Here is a 20,251-nt window from a genome sequence, read left to right as displayed (position 1 = left end):
CTAATGAGGGGTTTAATGCTCTGTCCATGGTCAGATGCACACAATGAAGATAATGAAATGGCTTCAGATGTCTAAGAATCTTTGCAAATTTTTTTTTAATATACTCTTCCTTTCCTTCCTCTGGCAAAGCTGTGCTTGGTGCAAGAGTAATAAGGAAGGGGAAGCAGCCTGGCAGGAAGTCACTTTTGAATCCTTAATATGCATCATTGTCAAGCTTTGCTGTATTTAGATTGCCTGAAAGGTTATTCTAACTCATGCCAATGCCATAAGATCCCCAGGCACTGTCATACCAAAGAGGACACAAAGAATGGCAGAACTCTGACACTCCTACGTTGCCCAGAGATGCTGGACTCTCCTGGCTTCATGCCAGTCATTAGTTCCTTCCTTTTTTGTTTGTTCCTTTCATCTTCACTGCCAGTAACATTTGAGACTGGTATTTTCTAGCCCAGGCAGATCAGAGAAGATGCAGATGTTCTGTGAACAGATGCCTGTTGCATGTCAAGGACATGCACCCTCATACTTAACAGACATAGGCAATTAGCAAGATCAGCAAACTTTCTGAGCAGGTCCATTAATCTTGCGTACTTCCTCTCTGCTTTGTGCCCGCTCTGTGATGCATCTTTCAAATATTCATACTTCCCAGTTTCTGTACATACCTCGTTGTCTGTTGCCTTTACCTTGTGGCAGGATAGGACCTTCTTTTGATGGTTTAATGAAGATTTCAGTGTAGATAAAATACACAAGCTGTTAAGATTTTTAAAGCTCAGAGGTACTGCTTTAGACTATTTATAGCTGATAAATATTTGCTGTATCGTTCTCAGAGAGTTTCTATGGTATAGCTTATTTTAGTTTATTAAAAAAAAAACAACAAAATGAGACACATGGAGTCAAAATAAACATCTGTTGATTTCAAGTGATGCTGCAGAGGCACTAGCAAATGTTTTCCACTTGGTTTTGAACAGCTTTAATCCTTAGTGTTCAGGCTTTATATTAAGCAAGAAGCCTTTAATGTGCTAGGTACCTACTCTTCTGCTTAAAAATTGAGTTCTGTGTCCTGAATTAGTGAGTTTATCTTGAGCAGCACTGGAAAGCTCTCAGTAGTGATCCTGGGCTTATTCTTTGAAGTCGCAGATTATCAAGATGCATGGCTGTAGGCATATGCAATATTTTCTCCCTGAATTTGGAAATATCTTCAGCTGTAAGGATTGCTGAATTGTATACATGGACATGGGTGCACAGCGAAGGCATGATTCTTCTTCAGAAACCACAGGTGCCACAGAGCTCTGTGTTCCTGCCAGCCCCACCTGTATCTGCTGCAAGCATGTGTCGAATAGTTGGTATCAACGTGATCAGGCCACCAGTTTGTGCCCTTGTGGGCTTTCCTAGAGCCTTTCATGTGTCCTTCAGCCCGTTATAGTAGAGAGGCTAGAAAATGGAAGAAATGTCACCATAGCAAAAAAAAGCCTTCATGCTTCTCCAGGGTCCTTGTGGACTGCTTAGGAAGAAAATGAGAATATAAATGTACCTAAATTCAAGTTTGGCTCATCTCTTGGTAGCTGCTTAAAACTCTACTGTCTCTCATCCTTAGCAACAATAAAACACCCTTTAGTTTTTGCAAGAAAATGATTATGAATTTACATGAACATCTTGAAAGTTTACAGTTATTATACCCTTATAAGAATATACATGGTTACTGTAAAAGGTCTTAGATTTAGAAGCTGTGCTTAACAGGAAGGAATTTGGGCTTCATAAGTATTTAAAGCTCAACATGGTTTTTCATCAAGAAACACAGTAGCTGCTGCTTACTGCTTCTCACTGGTTTGTGGGCAACTCCATGTTTAAACCTTCATGTCAGTCATCCTTTAGAGATACGCTAAAGATGGATTGTTGGGATGATGCACTTTTGTCAGAAATGGTGGCAAAAGGCAAATCTAAGACTGAAATACCCCACAGAAGATTTTGCTCATGCTTCTAATAGTTCAATCTCAATAAATTACCTTTGAACTGGGGCAATTTTTTTTAAAGAGGAAGTAAACGCTTCTCTGTTGTTCCATTTTGAGAGCTGCTTTTAGGGATTTGCTTGGTCTTCTACTGCACAATTTTCTCTGAATGTTTCTTCAGAAATAGAAAATCAGATCTTTTGAGCCATTTCTGGAGTTGTGTGGTTGTTATTGTTTTGTTTTTGTTGTGGTGGTGGTGGTTTTTTGTGGGTTGTTTGGGGTGTTTTTTTCCAACATCCCCAAATACTTTTGTATTTATACACTATTTCATATAAATAAATTGGAATGTCTACCTGTTCCATTTCACATTTCTAATAGATTTAGCAGAAACAGAGTTGTTTTTCATTTGACACATCTTGGGGGTTTTGTGTAAGTGAAAGCTCTTTGAGTACTCCCTGATGTTGCATTGATTATAATGATAGAAATGTCAAAAGGAATAGATAGAATGGGACGGGAAACACTTGAATATTTAATCTTGATGTGAATTATTTTGAAGAATCAGAGCTATAGGGCTTGATTTCTCAGTAGACTTGTAAGGCACAGCTGCAACTTTATTCTTCTTTCTCCCCTTCTGTAGCTGCAGGTAAGTTACTCAATTCTTCCTTTGAATAACCTGTTCAATTTTTTTGTTGAATGAGCTTCATTACTCGGTACTTATCTTCATAAGCCTAACTCTCCTTTCCATTTCCACACCTCCTAAAGGTCTGGTCAAATGTATCTATTTTTGAAAACAAAAGATAAGATTGCATATTTCTTATTTTGGCAAGGTTATACCAGAATTAGCAATGGTTTTTGTTCACGTATTCTAAGACTAAAGTACATTTTCTACAGAAACTGTTTTATCTTTGGCTTTCATTTTTTTTCCCTCCCCTTAGATGATTATTGTTTTTTTAAAATAAACAATGATTTAATATAAAAGCTGTTTTACTTAAAGTGCTTCCTTAAAAAAAAATCTCTAATATTTACAGACAGTCCTAGGGTCTCTGACCCCAATATTCCCCTAGTGGCCCGTGAGATCATGCAGCGAATGATCCGACAGTTTGCTGCTGAATATACCTCAAAAACTAGCTCTACTCAGGACTCCAGCCAGCCCAATAGCACAAAGAACCAAAGCCTGCTGAAAGCATCTCTGGTCGCCTCCTCTCCCACGGCTGCAACTGCTCAGAACCCTGTGCTCAGCAAACTTCTCATGGCTGACCAAGACTCACCTCTGGACCTTACTGTCAGAAAGTCTCAGTCAGAACCTAGTGAACAAGGTAGGACTCTTTATCAGTGTCTTGCATCCTACAGCAATCTGTTAATGGCATTCTTGTTGCAAAACCAGGCAATTGGAAGGTTGCACTTTTACATAAGCTGTCAAGTGGAAAAGCAGTAGATGTTTTTACAATAAAATAACAACTAGCTAGATGTGGCTGGGACAGAAGAGACTTTTTGGAAGAATGTAGGCCCATAGACATGAGTGATTTTTCTGAAGAAGGGCAAAGGGAATGGACGTGCTCCAAACTCTGGAGACAAGTGGGCTGTTCCTACTGGGAGCTGCAAGAAACAGTCTGCCAAAATAGACTGTACGCTTGCTGATAAGGCAAGTTCACATGGTCATGAAAACCATAATGTTGTCTCCTTTCTGAGATCAGTACACAGTCTGATTGAAAGACTGATTTATTTTCTTTCTGACCATAGTGTGAAAACAGTATCTTTTTAAAAGTCTGTGAGAAATGGCTTTGTGAAGGCTGTAAAAATGATACCCATGAACTGTACAAAACTTCCAGGTTTATGCGTTTGGAAGAAATGTCTCTCTTCTGCCTTAAAAATAGACTTGTTCTGCAGAGCACAGATTGAATAACTTGCAACAGCGTTGCAGAGCTTGTTTTAATTTGAAAACCTTGCTTGCCATTAAAAATGTTTTTTAACAAGCAAGTTCTGTGAGTGATTTACAGTATGTGAATGTTGGTTTGGGTTTTTTTCCTGAAACTGTTGACTAGAGATTATCATAAGTGTCCTACTGAGAGGATTAAAATTAGCCCCCTTACCCTTCTTTAGAAATATATTAGTGTCTGAAATCGTTCTATCAAAACCAAAGTAGGCTGTCCATCCTCCAGTGGGAAAGGTGCCTTTAAAAACCTAGTACAGAACTGTAGGTATCCCTTTAGTCTTTGAGCTTAGGTTTATGAAGCCTTTTGTACAAAGGTTAATTTGATGTGTCCAATAATATGCAGCTTAGGCATCTGGCCACTTATTGCACCTACAGCACTTACTGAAAGTTGTCACCACACTTCAGTTACAAAACTGCAGTGGAAGGTTATATGGTGTCAGTGGAACGTTGTGTGATGCCTGTCTTGAAGTGAGGACCTGTCCATTTAGCTGATAGGAATTTGTTTCTAGCTAATTTTGTTTGTTTCTAGCTAATTATAAATGTATTTCACAACTGTCTGTTGTGTATATGCTTGTAAATGTTAAACTGTTTTTATTGTGAAGCTTTTTGCTGAGAGGGAGAGAATCAGATTTGCTTCTGTTTTTTTTTTTTCTGGTTGTTTTTGTTTAATTAGAGGATTGTAGGTGAAGAAGAAAGCATGAACACGAGCTGTTCTTTAGCTACCATGTGATGAAAAAGCTCTAAGATAATTTAGAATGTTCATAGAATTGTAGTATGGTTTGGGTTGGAAGGGACCTTAAAGATCATCTAGTTCCAACCCCTACCCTTCATAACACTTGTTATGGAGTTAGAACATATACATATTAACTTACACAGTAATCTGTTTGCTCATGTAATTTTTTCTTTTTTTTTGTTACAATTTACCTTTAGTGTACTTGGGAAGAGATTTTGCCAAACTTGTTAATGAGAAATTTGAGAGGCTGTCATGAAAGACTGCTAGCGGTGCTTATTGTTATACTTCTGTTCTAGTGGGTAAGCTAGTTGTAAACTTCTCTGTGGAGTATGAGGCTGGCCCTACTTGCCCTCAGAGACTTCTAGGTCATTATGACCTTTCTGACAAAGGAAGCATGGATGCAAGTGCCCTTGGCAGCAGGCCGTGCTGTTTAGTGTAGCCCCTTGAAAAGGAGGTGCTACTTGATCCAGTCTCTCTTTCTTGTGGCTGCATAAGTGTTGTTCAAAAGGAAGGTTGAATTCTCTGCTTAAGTTTGGGTTGTGGTGTGTTCCCAAATGTAGTGGGTGGAACAGCTTTCCACAAGTTAATTCTAGTTCACTGTTTATCATGGGTTTTTTTTCTCCATATGTCAAATGAGAACTTTAAGCAATCTAAAAGCCATCTTACATTGTTCTTGTGCTGGGTGGCATTTACTTGATTAGATGGAATAAGTGAGGAGCTCGGAAATGTCTCTAGTTTACCTTGCCAACAGGTTTCATTTATCTTTGCCTCACGCATTCCTTGTTTCAAAGTTTCCAGGAATTTCAAATGGCTGTGCTGCTTCTATAACAATGTTGCCCTTTTAAAATGACCAGAATTTCAAGTCATTTCAGTGCAGTGGGAGCAAGGCTTTGCTAGCAAAAAGCACTTCCTTTTCTGTTGCCTAGAAATACAGAGTTTACGTAAGGGCTTGGAGAAAAGCATGGGTGAGTGTGAGGATGTGCTATTAGTGAGAATGGAAGAAGCAGTCTAGCAGGAAAAAACAATTTGGGATATGGAAGAGGAGAGGGAGTAAAACGGCACAATAGAGAGGGAAAAGGCAGTAGCTTTGCCAGTAGGGACCCATTGGAGACATGGAAAAAAAGATGATGATAGCTGCCAGGTGAGGAGGAGTCTCACATTTATGTGTGTTTATTTGAAAGTGAGTTTCCAATGTGAAATTCCCACTGAATTTTCCTACAGAGATTTGGACTAAAAAAAATTCAAGTACTCACTTAAATTCCCCCTTTAAGGAGAGGGAATATATCAGGAATTTGAAGATTACCTCATTTTGGGACCACTGAGGGTTAGTTGTGTGATAGGCTGTGGTATATCCTGAACTGTCATTTGTAAGTCACCTTTTATTCCCTGGCTCTCCAAGGGCTATGTCGAAGTCACGTGTAAGCCAAATTGCAAACAAATCGAAGCCTTAGTTTGTTTAAAAATAAAATGAAATAGAAAATGTTGTGTGCTAAATAAGACTTTAGCCCAAAAGACTTGTTGTGTCAAGGGACAGCATGGCCGATCCTGCTTCTTCAAACACTGAAGTCATTCTTTTGTCTCTACAGACGGTGTGCTTGATTTATCCACTAAGAAGAGTCCTTGTGCCGGCAGCACCTCTCTGAGTCATTCTCCAGGGTGCTCCAGTACTCCGGGAAATGGGTAAGAGACAGCAACTTACTATGACCTTTTCAAACTGGTTTTTACTAAAAATGTGTGCTTACCTCCTGTTAATTTTAACTGACTTTTGGTGTTAACCCTTTGGAGTAATGTGTTTTTCAACTTGTGCCTTTTGGCAAATACCTTCACCCCACCTGCCAAATAAGTTGTTGCAGTTTAGAACTCTAATATCTGTTGGTTTGGCCAATTTAGTACTTAGCCAAAGATCTGTCCATTACCTGCAGCTTGGGTTTAGTGGTAATCTATGGAGATGACAGTTCAACTAAACGTACAAAGAGCCTTGGAGGCTTTGCAATACAATTTAGATTTCGTTTCACTAAGGGCAAAGTCAGCTAACATGAAAGTTTATTTTAGGGTAGCAATGATTTGAGTGATGAAACAAGTTGAATTAAAAGATTTGAATCACTGCATGCTTTTTGTTAATACTTCCTACCATAAACCACAACTTAAAGTGGCTGGGGGAGGGAGTCTGGTAGCTCAGAAAACTTTAAACATGGCTTTTTGGATTTGTGGTTGTACCGTAGCACTAAACAAGTTTAAAACAGTAATTATAAAATGTTTGGTGTAGTACTCTTGCCTTAATTAGTTCCAGGTGTGAAAGAATGGTATATAAAGTTACTTTTAGCTTTCATATTTCTAATGGTCACCGTTTGCATACATTTAGAAACCCTTTATTTACTCTTAGTTTGGATTGAGTTAATTGTACTGGAAAGGCTGACTGGGAGTAAGAGGGATTTTGAGTGCTGATGGGAGGATTTTATCTTGAAGCTGCTGTGAACAAGTCACTTTTTTAGTGAAGTACAGAAACAGTGTATGGTTTAAACTGCTATTTAATTGCTGGATTTAGCTTTACAATAGTCTTTGAAAAACTTGAAATTTTAAACTAACACCCCACCACCACCACCAAACCCATGGACTAACTAACAACTGATCTAACTTTTGAATTTATTCTTGGAAAAATATTACTGTCTCAGACTTGTTCCTTCAAGATTACTTTTTTCCATTTAATATTTCTATCAGTAAAATACTTCAATCCTTGTTGAAAAGTTAGTCTTAATACTTTTTCACAATTCTTTAGCATAAATCTTCCCCCCCAGTTCTTCTCTTTCGATGCTGAACGAGTTATTTCCAGCTCTATTTTCCTAGGAAGGCAGCAGAAGCCACTGCAGCTCTGTGTTGTTTGTTCCCTTGTTGGTGTGTCAAGTGAGAGCCAAAGTCCAACACACAGGGGTGGCAAGGCCAGCACCTGGCACTGCACTGAGCAGTCCTGTGGGTCCGGAGACGATGCGTCATACTGGCACATGTGGTTACTTGTACGTGAGGCTGACGGCAGTCTGTCTAGTGTCAGTGAAATCAAGGGTGACCCTCTGTCCTAGTCATCTGCCAATATGACCTTCATTTAGGTGTAGAACCATTGGTACGCATTCAGATGCTGCTGTATGCTGTGGAAGGGGCAGAGGATGCACGTTGTTTGAGAGAGTTCTCTGGAATAGTGAACTTTCATTCACTTCTGGATTTTGTTCTGAATCCTGTTGGCTCTTGTTGCCCACTTCAACTATGACCTGTTGCATCCTGGAGAGAAGCTAGCAGCATACACATCAAGCACGGTGTATGCTACCTGCCAGGTCCTTCTCAGTGGATGTCTTTTCTCCTAAGACTTTTCTTTTTAACATCACACTAGGATTAAAATAATGTAGCTTTTCAGTAGTGCATATCCTATCCTTAAATAATGCTGACTTAGCTTACACCAGTGCAGTGTCCCAGAACATTAAAATAGAATCGCTTGCTAGTCTCTTCGTTATCTGTATGTTGAACATGGAGAAGTTTGGAGGTGGATTTTGAAACTAGTGTGATTTAGTTTCTAGAGAGGGCTAAGCTAGCAAAAAATTAAAACACGTATGTCTATCTGCAGTAGTAGTGCTTTGTGTCATAGAACATTTGTGAGAAAAGGAAAATGGTAAAAACACACATTGCTTTTTTGCTATTAACCCTTGATATGGATCATAGTTGGGACTTGGATTTCTTTTCCTATCCATGCTATATATCAAATGAGAATCAGGGACATGTATGTATGCCATTAGTTAAGAGAGTAGTTTGATAAGTCTAGTGTAATACAGTGTTTTTCTTTGTGATCTGCAGTATCCCAGCTTTCTTATTTGGTGCTTAATGAAAGTCAAGCAAATACCTTTGAGGCCTGCTAAGCATTTTTTTCCTTACCCTGAGCAGTAATTCTTGTAATTCTTCAATATGATGTAAGCAAACATCATCCAAGGTTCCACCTATGTGTAGATACTGCGGGTGGCAGTCATATTTGCATGTTGAATATGTTGCACTTTGGCTTACTCTTTTATTACTGTACTTGTTTAGTGGTAACGTCACACCAGTAACACAGTTGTGTGTAGCTCTATGGCGATTGATTACTACTTTGTAATTAAGGTGCTATTTGCAGACGCTTGCGCGAAGTCTTTTCTACTCCGAGAATTTGTGAACCCAACCAGAGACCAGCCAACAGGTTTCATTTTTCTTTGCCCAAAAAGCTTCTCTTTTTTTGTGAACAAGTTTTAAAACTGACTGATGCTGAGACTTAAAAAAAAAAAAAAAATTAAAATAAAATCAAAAAATAAATACAAATTTAGAGAAAAAATAAATAACACAAAAAGTGATGTTACCCAAGCAAGGCCTTCTAATAAAGGAGTGGCCCCCTCACCCATCCCTCCCTACCTGTGCAAGTCCTGCTCACATCAGTTTCCTTCCATCCAATTAGGCGACCTGGGAGACCCAGCCAGCACCATCCGGAGGGACTACAGAGTGGTGATGGGGTACCTCCAAGAAGCTTGCAGGATGGAACCAGGGAAGGTTATGGCCACTCCACATCTCTTAAAGTACCGCTGGCTCGATCACTCCAGATTAGTGAAGAACTGCTGAGCAGAAACCAGTTTTCTACGGCTGCCAGCCATGGGCCATCTGGACTACAGAATCATGGACAGCACTTAATATTATCCAGGGAGGCTTCTTGGGCAAAACCACACTACGAATTCAATTTCAGCCGCATGAAATTCAGGGGAAATGGTGCACTCAGCAACATCAGTGACCTTCCTTTTCTTACAGAAAACTCTGCCTTTCAAAAAATGGCACTTCAAACTAAACAGGATGGGAAAAAGGACGTGAGCCATTCGTCTCCTGTGGATTTAAAGATACCACAAGTTCGAGGCATGGACCTTTCATGGGAGTCCCGCACTGGTGACCAGTACAGCTATAGCTCTTTGGTAATGGGTTCACAAACGGAGAGCGCGCTTAGCAAAAAGTTAAGGGCTATCCTTCCAAAACAAAACAGGAGAAGTTTGCTGGATGCTGGACCAGATTCCTGGGGCTCAGATGCTGAGCAGTCTACCTCTGGACAGCCATATCCCACCTCAGATCAAGAGGGAGATCCTGGCTCCAAGCAACCTAGGAAGAAAAGAGGGAGATACAGACAGTACAACAGCGAGATACTGGAGGAAGCAATCTCTGTGGTTATGAGCGGGAAAATGAGTGTTTCCAAAGCTCAGAGTATTTATGGGATCCCCCACAGTACACTGGAGTACAAAGTTAAAGAGAGGCTGGGCACTTTGAAAAACCCTCCAAAGAAAAAAATGAAATTAATGAGGTCGGAGGGGCAGGATGTTTCAGTAAAGATTGAATTAGATCCCCAGGGAGAAGCAGCACAAAGTGCGAATGAATTGAAAGATGAGTAGGGATGTTGTAGAGTGCCAATTACTTTGCAAACTGGGTGAGCACTACTGCATAGTTCAACCACCACTGGGCGCACCTGATTCTCCTATTTACTGCAAAGCTCTTTCTTTTGCAGTTTAGCGTAGACTTGTGTGGACACAGGTGAAAGGTGTGCTCTGAATGTCACATTGTAAATTTTTCTAGCCTGGTATGGTGCAGTTTCTCTCCTTCACCTGCCCACTACCCTCTTTTTTTGGTTTCTTTTCTTCTCTTTTTTTTTTCCCCTTTTTCTTTTGCCTTTTGCATGTTTCTCTGTAATAGAGAGTTGAGTTACCTCACAAAGAATGCAGATCTGTGGAAGTGGACGTCTTGCCTGTAGAGCCTGGCTGAACTTCTGGTGTTGGATTTTTCATGTCTGCCTTGATAGAAAAAAGTCCACTTTGTTACACTGATACTTTCCTAAACCCAGGCGTTTTTCAAATGAGAATCAGACTGTCATTCTTCAAAATGTTTCAGAAATCTTTTTCTCCCTCCTTTTCTTTGATCCAGTTGATTGAGAGATTTAAGCTAAATCAGGTTGTTTAGGAATGGTACCTCGCTTGAACTCAGAGATTTGCTTATTAGATGGATAATCAATTGGGTCTAATTAGGCTCTCCACTATTTTCTTTATAAATTAAACATACTTACCATTCACTGTCTGCTTAGTGCTCACCCGGGGGGGGGGAGGGAGGGAAGGGAAAACTTACATACACTACCTTCAGAATATGTCAGTTAATTATTTGTAACACTACCTTCGCTGTAATTTTGTTTGATATTTTTGAAGGGTGATATTTAGACTCACCTGCTTGAGGATGTAGCCTTATCTCACGGAAGACAAGCTTCTCACAGTCAGGAGCAGTCAGGGTACACTAAATGATGTATTAGGGTATGCCTCATTATAACAGAACTATGGTTCTTTATGACCTTTATGCTTTTTACAGACTTGATTCTGAGTTTACTAAACTATGTGGTTCCAACAAGTAGTTCAGATGACTCTAATCTGGGGAAGGGGGATTTGTGTAACAAACTACTGTGATATTGCAAAAAATGGAAAAAAAAAAAAAAGATGAAAAAAAAAAAAAGCCCACAAAACGGTGATCTCAAACGTTACAACCTCAGTAGTCTGCCCAAATATCTACATTAGTGAAGGAGCTTGTTAATGTTCAGGGAAGAAGTAAAACACTGGTAGCCTGATCTAATTCAGGCTCTGCATCATATCTATCTGTAATACTGTCAGGGTCGAACACTCAATGAATGGGTGTTTCCTTTTTAAATATTACAGTTGCCAGTAGCAGGAATTAATCCAAGTCCTGCTTTTTTTGTTGTTTTTATTTAATCTATTTTGATAGTGGTTTATTACATGCTAGAATAAGCATTTAAACACCACAAAAGCACTCCGTAAACCACAAGTCCAGTTTTTTCAATATGATGATATCGTTATGGTTATATGGAGATCCAGGATAAGTTTTGTACAGAACTTTTATCTTTGATACTTTCTGCAGGAGTGGTCAGTAACTGGGTGGAGCTTACTGGACTTACCACAGTATGACCAAATCGGAATTGCTGGTTCTTCAGGTAGAAACAATTTGGTCTTAACCTGTGCAAAAGGTAGATAGAATTGCCGTTTGTTTTTGTTTTGGTTTTCCCCCATTTGCACAACCAAAAGAAGCATTGGAGTTTTTGTGTGAGAGCATTAAGTGATGTCAGTGATTGAAAGTGGTTTCTCAAAGTTCATGGGAGGGTGGCCTAGATAGCCCTAGGGATGCTGACTGACTTCTGGAACAGTTGATTCTCTCTCCCCCCTCCCCAGCAACTTCATATTTTCAAAGGTTAGGCACACCATTGCTGTCGTTTTAAATATGCACTGCTCATTCTTGAAATGGACTGGGCACTTGGCCCCAAGTACACTTTGTTTTTGTTTACTTAATATATTTTAGTACTCAAACTCCTGGTTCCTCGTAGCTCTCTAGTTGTCATCTTGGTATTTAAAGCAGTTTAAGCTCAGTAGCAGTATATAAACTCTGCAATACGTTCCAGTTTAGCTGGTGATTGCAATAAAGGCGCAGTTAAACGTGTGGTTTCATCTGCTGTTGGAGGTTATGGTAGAAAGTTTGCTGCAAGTTTAAAGAAAAAAAAAAAACCTAACACAGTTTTACTGTTCAGAGAGGTTTAACCTTTTGTAGTTGTCTTTATTTAAGCAACATGAGTTGAGTTTTATAAACCTTGTCACTGTAGTGTATGTGGAGTGCTCATTTTACTAACCTAAATATTTTGTATGTGTATGTTTAAGTGGGTGACAATCGTGCAGCAGAAGAATGGTGTGCCTACCCTTTAATGCTGCAGTTTTAAAAGAGAATTTGTCTTGTCATTTCAGACTGTAGGCTAAGAATTGTAAATAGATAGTGAGAAGTTGAGTACTCTTTATTTGCTTTGGTTAGAAAGTGAATTTAAAAAAACAAAAAACCAACAACAAACCAAACGCGTAACTTTCTCAGTTTAAATGTCCTGAGACCTGAAGATTGTAATACTCATGTCTGCAAAGCTTTTAAACACAACACTTGATCTGTGATAACGTACTATTCAGGTAATCTTTCTTTTTCGAGAAGCTTTTGAACAACCATATTTCCTCCAAAGGTCTCTGTTTGAAAAGGAAAAAAAAAAGAAAAAAAGTGTAGATTATTTTTTAAGCACTAATTGCATTACGTTGGTAACTGCAATATGAAATAGCCATTATTGTTTTGTGAAGCATGGTTGAGATTAGTTAGTGGTCCCTTTTTAAAATTTCATGAGCCTCTCAAAAAATAAAAACAAATTTAAAAAAAAGCTGCTGAATATTCAAAAGATATATATTTTACCTTATTGTAGGTTTTGTAAATTTAGTCTGTAATATTCAGGTGCACCTTTTAATGTTACCTTTTTTGTTTCAAAGTCCCATCTAATGTATTTTCTCTGAGGTGATTCATCACGTAAGACTAGTATCACTCGAAGTGCTGCAGTGATCACTGATGTTCTGTTTCCTTTCTCACTACATATTTTTTACAGGCGCTTTCAGTGTAGCTAACTAGTAGTATTTGCGATCATTTTAAATATATGATTGGAATTAATGTTTGTCCATTAGCATGCTTAATTTCCTGCTGACCAGCAGTTTGCATGGCCAAAATCCCTGGTTGACCATATTTTGGTGTGGGAAGGTGTGGTTCACTGCTGTCTTTGTAACAAAAGCCTCGTTTCTCATGTTATTTCTGGTAAGTGGATGCTTATGTTACTTGGATCACTTGGACAGGAGAGAAGATTTAAAATCTTTCTCCTGCTGCTCTTTTGAGATCGCATTGACGTGTAACATAGACAAACTGCAACCCTGTAAAAATCGAGACGTCGTTAGGAGGAGGCCTTTCGGGTAATTTTCGTCACTAGTTTTCTCTTATTCCCGAGAACGTCCATCCGATGTAGTTATTGGACTTAACAGTATTGTTGTGTACTACGTTGATGTAGCTGAAAAAGCCTGACAGCAAGAAACTGTGAATAATATTTGTGGCAGTCTCTGAAAACTAGTTTTTCAGTCCAAGTATCATGAAGGAGAATCACTCTCCCCTACCCCATCCTAGAAAAGTAATTTTATATTTTGTGTGTATAAAGTTTTAAGAATCAAGTTTCATATTGTACTGAAGTTTAGGTGTCGCTTGGTAAATCTTTGCTGCAGCATATAATTGAAGATGAGTAAGGCTTAGTGTGGTAGGGGTCCTGGTGTGGAGTTAATTATCGTACAGTTCTGGTGAGAAAGCCCAACATGTATGAAATGTGTCCTTTTATTTTATTTTATTTGGACTTGTAAGATGTAAAAGTGCTTTTTAGAACTCTGACCTATTACAAACTATTACCTCACTTTCAGCCAGCTGGATCCTCATTCCACAGTGTTGTAGGCATTATTGTGGCCGTAATGCTTGAGTACAGCTATAGAGTTGAACGTTTCCAGTTAGATATTAGTAGGGACACGTTTCTGGACTCGTTTTTATTTATGTCAAAAGATATTTTATTTTTCAGTCATTCCCTGACTTTTTTTCTTAAAGGCCGAAGGCAGTTTCCTTTAGAATTTCTCATTTTTTTTTTATTCCCCTGTTGCACAGGAGAAGTTGCTGCATAAGCAATACAGGTATGCTTTACTTTACTTCTTGTTGCAGAACTCATCATTTGATGCTTGCATTACCAACCCTATTGCTAGACCTGAAGTCAAACACTGAATTTTAATGGCAATTGGAAAACAAATTACTTTTAACAATGCGGGTGTAGGGGTAGGGTAGTGCCTCTAGTAAGGGAATACCTTCTGCTTCTGTGTGCTCACACAACTCCTATACCATCTCTTTTTGTAGAGCTTTCCAATGCTGAAGGATATTCCAAAACATGGGAGGCAACTGCACGTGTGTTTAGACTGGGTAGAGCAGACCAGTCTGTGCTTTGTCTTGTAGCAGGCCGACATTTGAGTCTAAATATTTCTTCCATGAGAACCCAAGAGGACATTGCCTTCCCCTGGAAGTTCGCAGGAGCTGGCAAGGTGATTCAGGGGCTTTAGGGTTGAGTAAGCTTTGCATAGATCAGAACAACTCTTTAGTTCTGATTGTCTTACTTTTTATATCATCTGCAGCAATTGTTATACAGGCAAAACTGGAATTACCATATGTTTCTTTCCAGTTTACTTTGAAGTAATGCTCTTAAGATGTCCTTGAGTCTTAGGAGAAGAACATAGTGTCCAAGGAGTGAAGGGAACACTGTGCTGTTCCCTTGTTTCTCAAAAACAGTGTGACTACATCTGTAAGGTAAAGAGCTCTTTCTTCAGTGAAGACAAATTTTTAACTCTTCAGTGTAAGAATGCATACACTCGTTGCAGTCCAAACTCTTACGAAGGCAAAATTATTAACCTGTACTGAAAGCTTTGTCACAATATTTTAAAGAGGTTAAATTCTCTGCCAAATGTTAGAGGTAGAATGGGAAGGCTTGTTTCCCTCATATTCATGAGGATCAGAAACTTCTAGGTTTTCCCAAGAAATGTTTCAGAAACAAAACGTAATTTCAGTCTAGGTCAATGTTGCTTTTTCTTGGCACCAGTAGATAATGTTGATTAATATTAGTTTAAAAAGCTGTACCTAGTTTTGGTACTATAAAGGTTTCTACTTGATCTCAAATTATGTTGAAAACTCAGTAATTAGAACCTTCAGAAACCTGAAAGTCTGCACTGCTGGTTATATGCAGTTCTGATAGATGTAGCAAAGAAAATAACCACTACAGTTACTCATTTCAAATTATCCAGCATATAGACACAGTGTACTGTGGTGATCACTAAGCAGAGAGATATTGTGGATCCGTAGATCCACTTCACATACAACAGAAAAACCTGTTAGCTGTTAGTAACAGCATTCCAGTGTCCATCTCTCTCCCTTTCTCCTGTTCTTGCTTTGATTGGGGCCAAGTCTCTATACCAGTATTACAGCAGCAGTTTTGGACTTCATGTCCTACTGAATTATGCCTATATTCAAGCATTGTCGTGAAAACCTTCCTATTCAGAAAGCTTTGCTTAATTCTTGCAAAAATCTCTTAGCCCAGTGACAAAAGCAATTTTCCTGGGCCATGTAATAGGAGGAAGGATTTTTTCAGTCTGTCCAGGGCATTTCATTCACCTTCTTAAAAGCAAACATCCCCGCCCCTGTGCTTGTCTCTACTGATTTGGTAAGTATAATTTAGAATAACTCCAGGTGATAACTCTACCTTGTGGAGCAGGGATTAGGACACGACTTCATTCTGACTGGAGCAGGAAAAGTTAATGTCAGAAAACAATTTCTGTAGTCATCACCTAGTACAGCCTAACTTAATGTTTTTATTTCCTACTTGGAAATAATGAAGACACTACCACAGCCACTAATACAGGTTATCAACTACTTGGTGCTACATTTCTCAGATATTTTTGCAGATAATATTTTTTATGCCTGCATGAAAGGATGTAAACTTTACTGTCACTATAAAAAGCACTTGTCTGACCTATTCTAAAGTACCAGAAAAGGGATAAATAACTGCAGCACTTTTTCTGTTACAACGCCAGAGTCTTAATTAAATCTGGTCTTCAGGTTATATCTTAAATGTACAATCTAGGATCATTAGCGGCTTTTCAGGTCAGATCACAGTTTTCCTGGGATACTAATCTGTCTTTTAAAGACTAGTACAACAAAATATTCTGAAGTTCAGGCAGGGGATGTATATATACATGCCTGATATTTTTAACTAAACATTTCGGTAGGCCATCTCATGGCTTGGCATTTGGAATCTGGGATGATGGGTAGGGAAAGGGAAGTTTCCCAAACTGAAAAATCATTTTGGACCATTGTTTAATGTTCAGTTTGAAAACGATATCACAAGAAAAATGGGTAGGGATTCTTTCTCCCTTATGCCTTCAGGGAATGAGTAGTATTTAGAATCTCTGGCTGAAATTCAAGCCTTTTTACCATGTAAATTTTTAATATAAACTCATTGACATGCTTTTTACATCTGAGGACTGAAAATGGATCTTAATGTTTAAGTTGTGGAATGGTATATTTCTTAAATGAAGGGGGAACATTTAAAAAGAATAGATTAGAATACCAGCATTAGTGAGCTTAAGGAACTTTAGTATGTAATAGCAAAGTATAGCAAAGTATTTGATTAAAGAAATTAATCTTGAATTGCTAGTCTGTAACTAGGTGCATTCTAATTTAGCAGGTGAATATTCTTTACTTATCAATATATGATGGGCTTTTTGCAAATAGAAACCTTTATCTGAGTCCCATGTGTTGCTTGTACTGATGGGATGTATGCTTACAGCAGCTTACTGCTGCTTTAAAATGTATAAAATATGTTTTGAGTGTTTGCTCATAACTCTTTCTAACCTCCACTTGTTAAATTGTCAGACATTGGTATTTTATCAGTCCGCAATGTAAGTTTAAACTAATGTTCTTAGGAATCCAACTTGTACACACACTGTTTAAAAACCCTCAGGGACAGTTTACACACTATCCTCACTCAATTCAGGTACTTGTACTCTCTTCTTAAACCTAGCAGTGACTTGTATTTTGTTTTGCTTTTCTTTTGACGTGCTGATAGCACATCCTTGATGAATGTCAACTTAAAACTCAGTTCAGGTATCCAGGTATAACTCAGCCAAACGGATTTTAAAGCTGCATATTTACTCTCCAGCACACAGTGCCTCAGACACTTATAGTGGCATTCTGTATATTCAGTTATTACTACTGAGCAGATCGCGTGGGGGTTCCTGGTATGTATTGTAAGAAATTCCTATGTATATTATATAATATGTATTATATTATATACATATATAGTATATATGTTATCTTAAACTTATATATTTTAAAATGCCACTACTAGCCAGCGCAGCTAAAAATGAAATACATTCCCAACTGCTTCTGCGAACGGCAGAGGCAGCTTCTTAACGTGGCTCTTGCTTCTCTCTCACCATAACTACTTCTAACCTCAAGCACGGGTCCTTGGCTGTCTGACCTCTACACTCTAGTTATGCAATGTCCTTAGAGAATTCTGTGCACTGGCCACTGTGATGGAAACCAATGGGCCGGGAGTGCTTTGAGTTTATTAGTAATTGTTCTGCCAAAGTTGGTGTTTGTATGACAAGCGTTGTAAACCTGTCAGATAATGAGCAGAGGTCCAAGTAATCCATAACGGTGCGCGTAATCGCTTCCACCTAAGAGGTAGGACCGGGCCCTCAGCAGATGTCTCCTCTCTAATGCTGAGCACTAATCTGGGACGTGTTGGCACTTAACATCTGTAGTGATGGGCCCCTGTGCTGTGCTCACGAGGAGGCGAACCTTGAAATCTGCTGCTCTGCTCTCGCAGGGATCTGTTGGCAGTCGCAAGTCAGCAACACCTCTGCTTTATTATTTGACACTTTACATCTAAAAAGTCTTCTCTTTCTATTTATGTAACCCATAGTCTTTGAAGAGTATGGAAAATGGCATTTCTCTCTGACCTCTAGAAGTTCAAGTGTCATGGGAAAAAGAAATAAAACAGGAACCCCCCCCTTTACTCTTATGGACCTCATTTCAATATACTGTTTACAGTTTGACGGAATTGTATAATTTAATATTTCTCTTGTACTGTAGTTTATATTTATTTACAGATTTTTTTTGTACTGTGTGATTTGAATTTTTTGTTCCTTGCTATGATCAATGTTTTATGTAGTAGAGCACTTATGATCACAAATTAAGGTTTTTGGTTTGATTGCACTACATTAATTTTTTTTAATGCAGTTCTGATTTTTTGACTGGACTAAATAAGCTGTGTCTTAATGTATGTGATAAGTACTTTTAAATTTTTATTTCATGTGGTCCATTTATTTTTTTTGCATTGTATGTCAAAGCGCTAATTCTCTTGTTGTGCATGTGTAAGATTTAATGGCCCCATTGTATTATTTGACCATGTCATTTTGGAAACACATTCCCAGCTGTAACGTTGTGTATGGTAGTTTTCACTGGATGCTAGACTTTTCAAAACCACTATTCTTCTAATAAATTTTGTTGTGAAAAACTTTAAGGGGTTCCAATTCTGTTGTTTGTAGTGTGCTTCCTCAACAGCCACACTAATCACCCCGGGTTATGAAATGCAAACTGTCACGAATAGAGAGCAGCAGGGAAGTGAAAATAAAAGGTAAAGCGAATTCTGGCTGAAGGTTCGAGCTTTGGAGTCTCTGTACTCTGGTTCTTCTCTGAAATAGGATTGTGGTAAAGCTGCTTTAGCAGCTGGGCGGGGAGCACATGTGAAAGCTGAAACGCTGTCTCGTAGCAGCCTGGCCTCGTGAACTCCTGTACTCTCATTTGCTCTTCCCTACTGGCCACCTTAATTTCTTTAATGGTAAATAATTCATCCGGTGAAGAACAAACATCCTCTCAGGGAAAAAAAAAAAAAGTAAGTGATGTGGGCTTGTTCATTGAGCACTTAGCAATGAGTCAAGGTAGGAACTTATTCTTGCTGTTATTCTCTCTGCGGCCATCAGCTCTCCCTCCACAGAGGGGGCAAGTCCCCAGCTGCCAATAAACACAGGGACAGCTCCAGCAGCTCTGTCCTGCTGTCCCCCTGCACAGGGGCACGAGGCAGATTCAGCAGCACCACCACGCTCCAGCTGGGCCGTGTTGGAGACTCGTGTTTACTTTCTTGCAACCGTGCTTTGAGTTGAACTACTTCTGGTGTTATGCATTATTGATACCAAAATGCTGAATACTAAAAAGTAGGTTACAGTAAGTGGTGTATAATGGAACCCATGTGAGTTTAGGCATTTCTGCTAACCTTTGTGTTCAGCCCTAGGTTGATTTTGAGAGTGATGCATAGGGATTTCCTAGCTTTAGGTAAATTTATCATGCTGCACACTGTCTAGCCCAGGTTTCTTCTCTCCTGAGAAATTGCCTTTCTCAGCTTGTGCTATTGAAAAGTAGGTAATTTAGGGTTTGCTTTTGCTAACATGATTCTTCAGTGCCTTTTTTTTTTTAAGATCCATAAATAACTCTTATATTACAAACTAGCTGTTGCATTCCTTGCATACTAATACTGATATTAAAAACAAAAAGCAAAATGGTAAGGTAGCAGGGTGTTGTCATTGGTTTAGCTTTACTGGGCAAATCTCTTAAATACAAAGCTTGGTTTGACTAGAGACTACATCTTATTCAGGAATATTGAGTCTTTATGCATAAATAGCTTGAAAGCCTTGTGCTGTAAACTAGTATTTATCATATTTTTTGGTGTATGTCTGAATACATCTGTCAAATCCATGAAAATAACCTTTGAAAGTGATGAACCATATTCCCATCTGCCATTCTTCAGGATGTATTGCACCCTGCAAGCTTTTCCCAGAACATTTTAAATCGACACTTTTAGTCCTGTGATTAGCAGAAATACCAAGTTTTTCTGGTTTTGCTGGAGGACTTGCTGATGGTCTCGCACAGTTTAAGCTGAAGTTGTTCAGATGTAAAAGAACATAGCCTCAAATTCTTCTTTTAAAGCTGTTTTCTGTAATACAAACATGTGGCATGGTGAGAGTGCACAAGATGATGCACCCAGACCCAGAAAGAAGCATCCATGCTATTGTTATAGAAGTTTCTACTAAAGAAACATAGTTAGCCCCATAAGGCAGATTTAAAAGTCTTCTGCTAATT

The 20,251-nt window shown here is 38.8% G+C and overlaps 1 protein-coding gene across 22 annotated transcripts in view; it reads left to right on the top strand.

Annotated features, from left to right (window-relative positions):
- LCOR (ligand dependent nuclear receptor corepressor) overlaps positions 1–20,251 on the top strand; it is a 93,883-nt gene that overhangs the window by 49,268 nt on the left and 24,364 nt on the right. For 16 of the 22 annotated variants that reach the window (XM_030486884.1, XM_030486878.1, XM_030486873.1 and 13 more), the window contains 2 exons: positions 2,969–3,256; positions 6,193–6,286. The exons of 1 other annotated variant lie outside the window; for it this stretch is intronic. In XM_030486884.1, coding sequence (XP_030342744.1) covers positions 2,969–3,256; positions 6,193–6,286 — 382 coding nt within the window. Of the gene's footprint in view, positions 1–2,968; positions 3,257–6,192; positions 6,287–9,068; positions 18,639–20,251 lie in introns of those variants that run through there. 5 more of the 22 variants (XM_030486893.1, XM_030486896.1, XM_030486894.1 and 2 more) reach the window with 1 other exon arrangement.

This window comes from Strigops habroptila, chromosome 5 (genome assembly GCF_004027225.2).
Source record: "Strigops habroptila isolate Jane chromosome 5, bStrHab1.2.pri, whole genome shotgun sequence".
NCBI classification, from domain to species: Eukaryota; Metazoa; Chordata; class Aves; order Psittaciformes; family Psittacidae; genus Strigops; species Strigops habroptila.
This window is presented reverse-complemented; position numbering and strand designations above follow the sequence as displayed.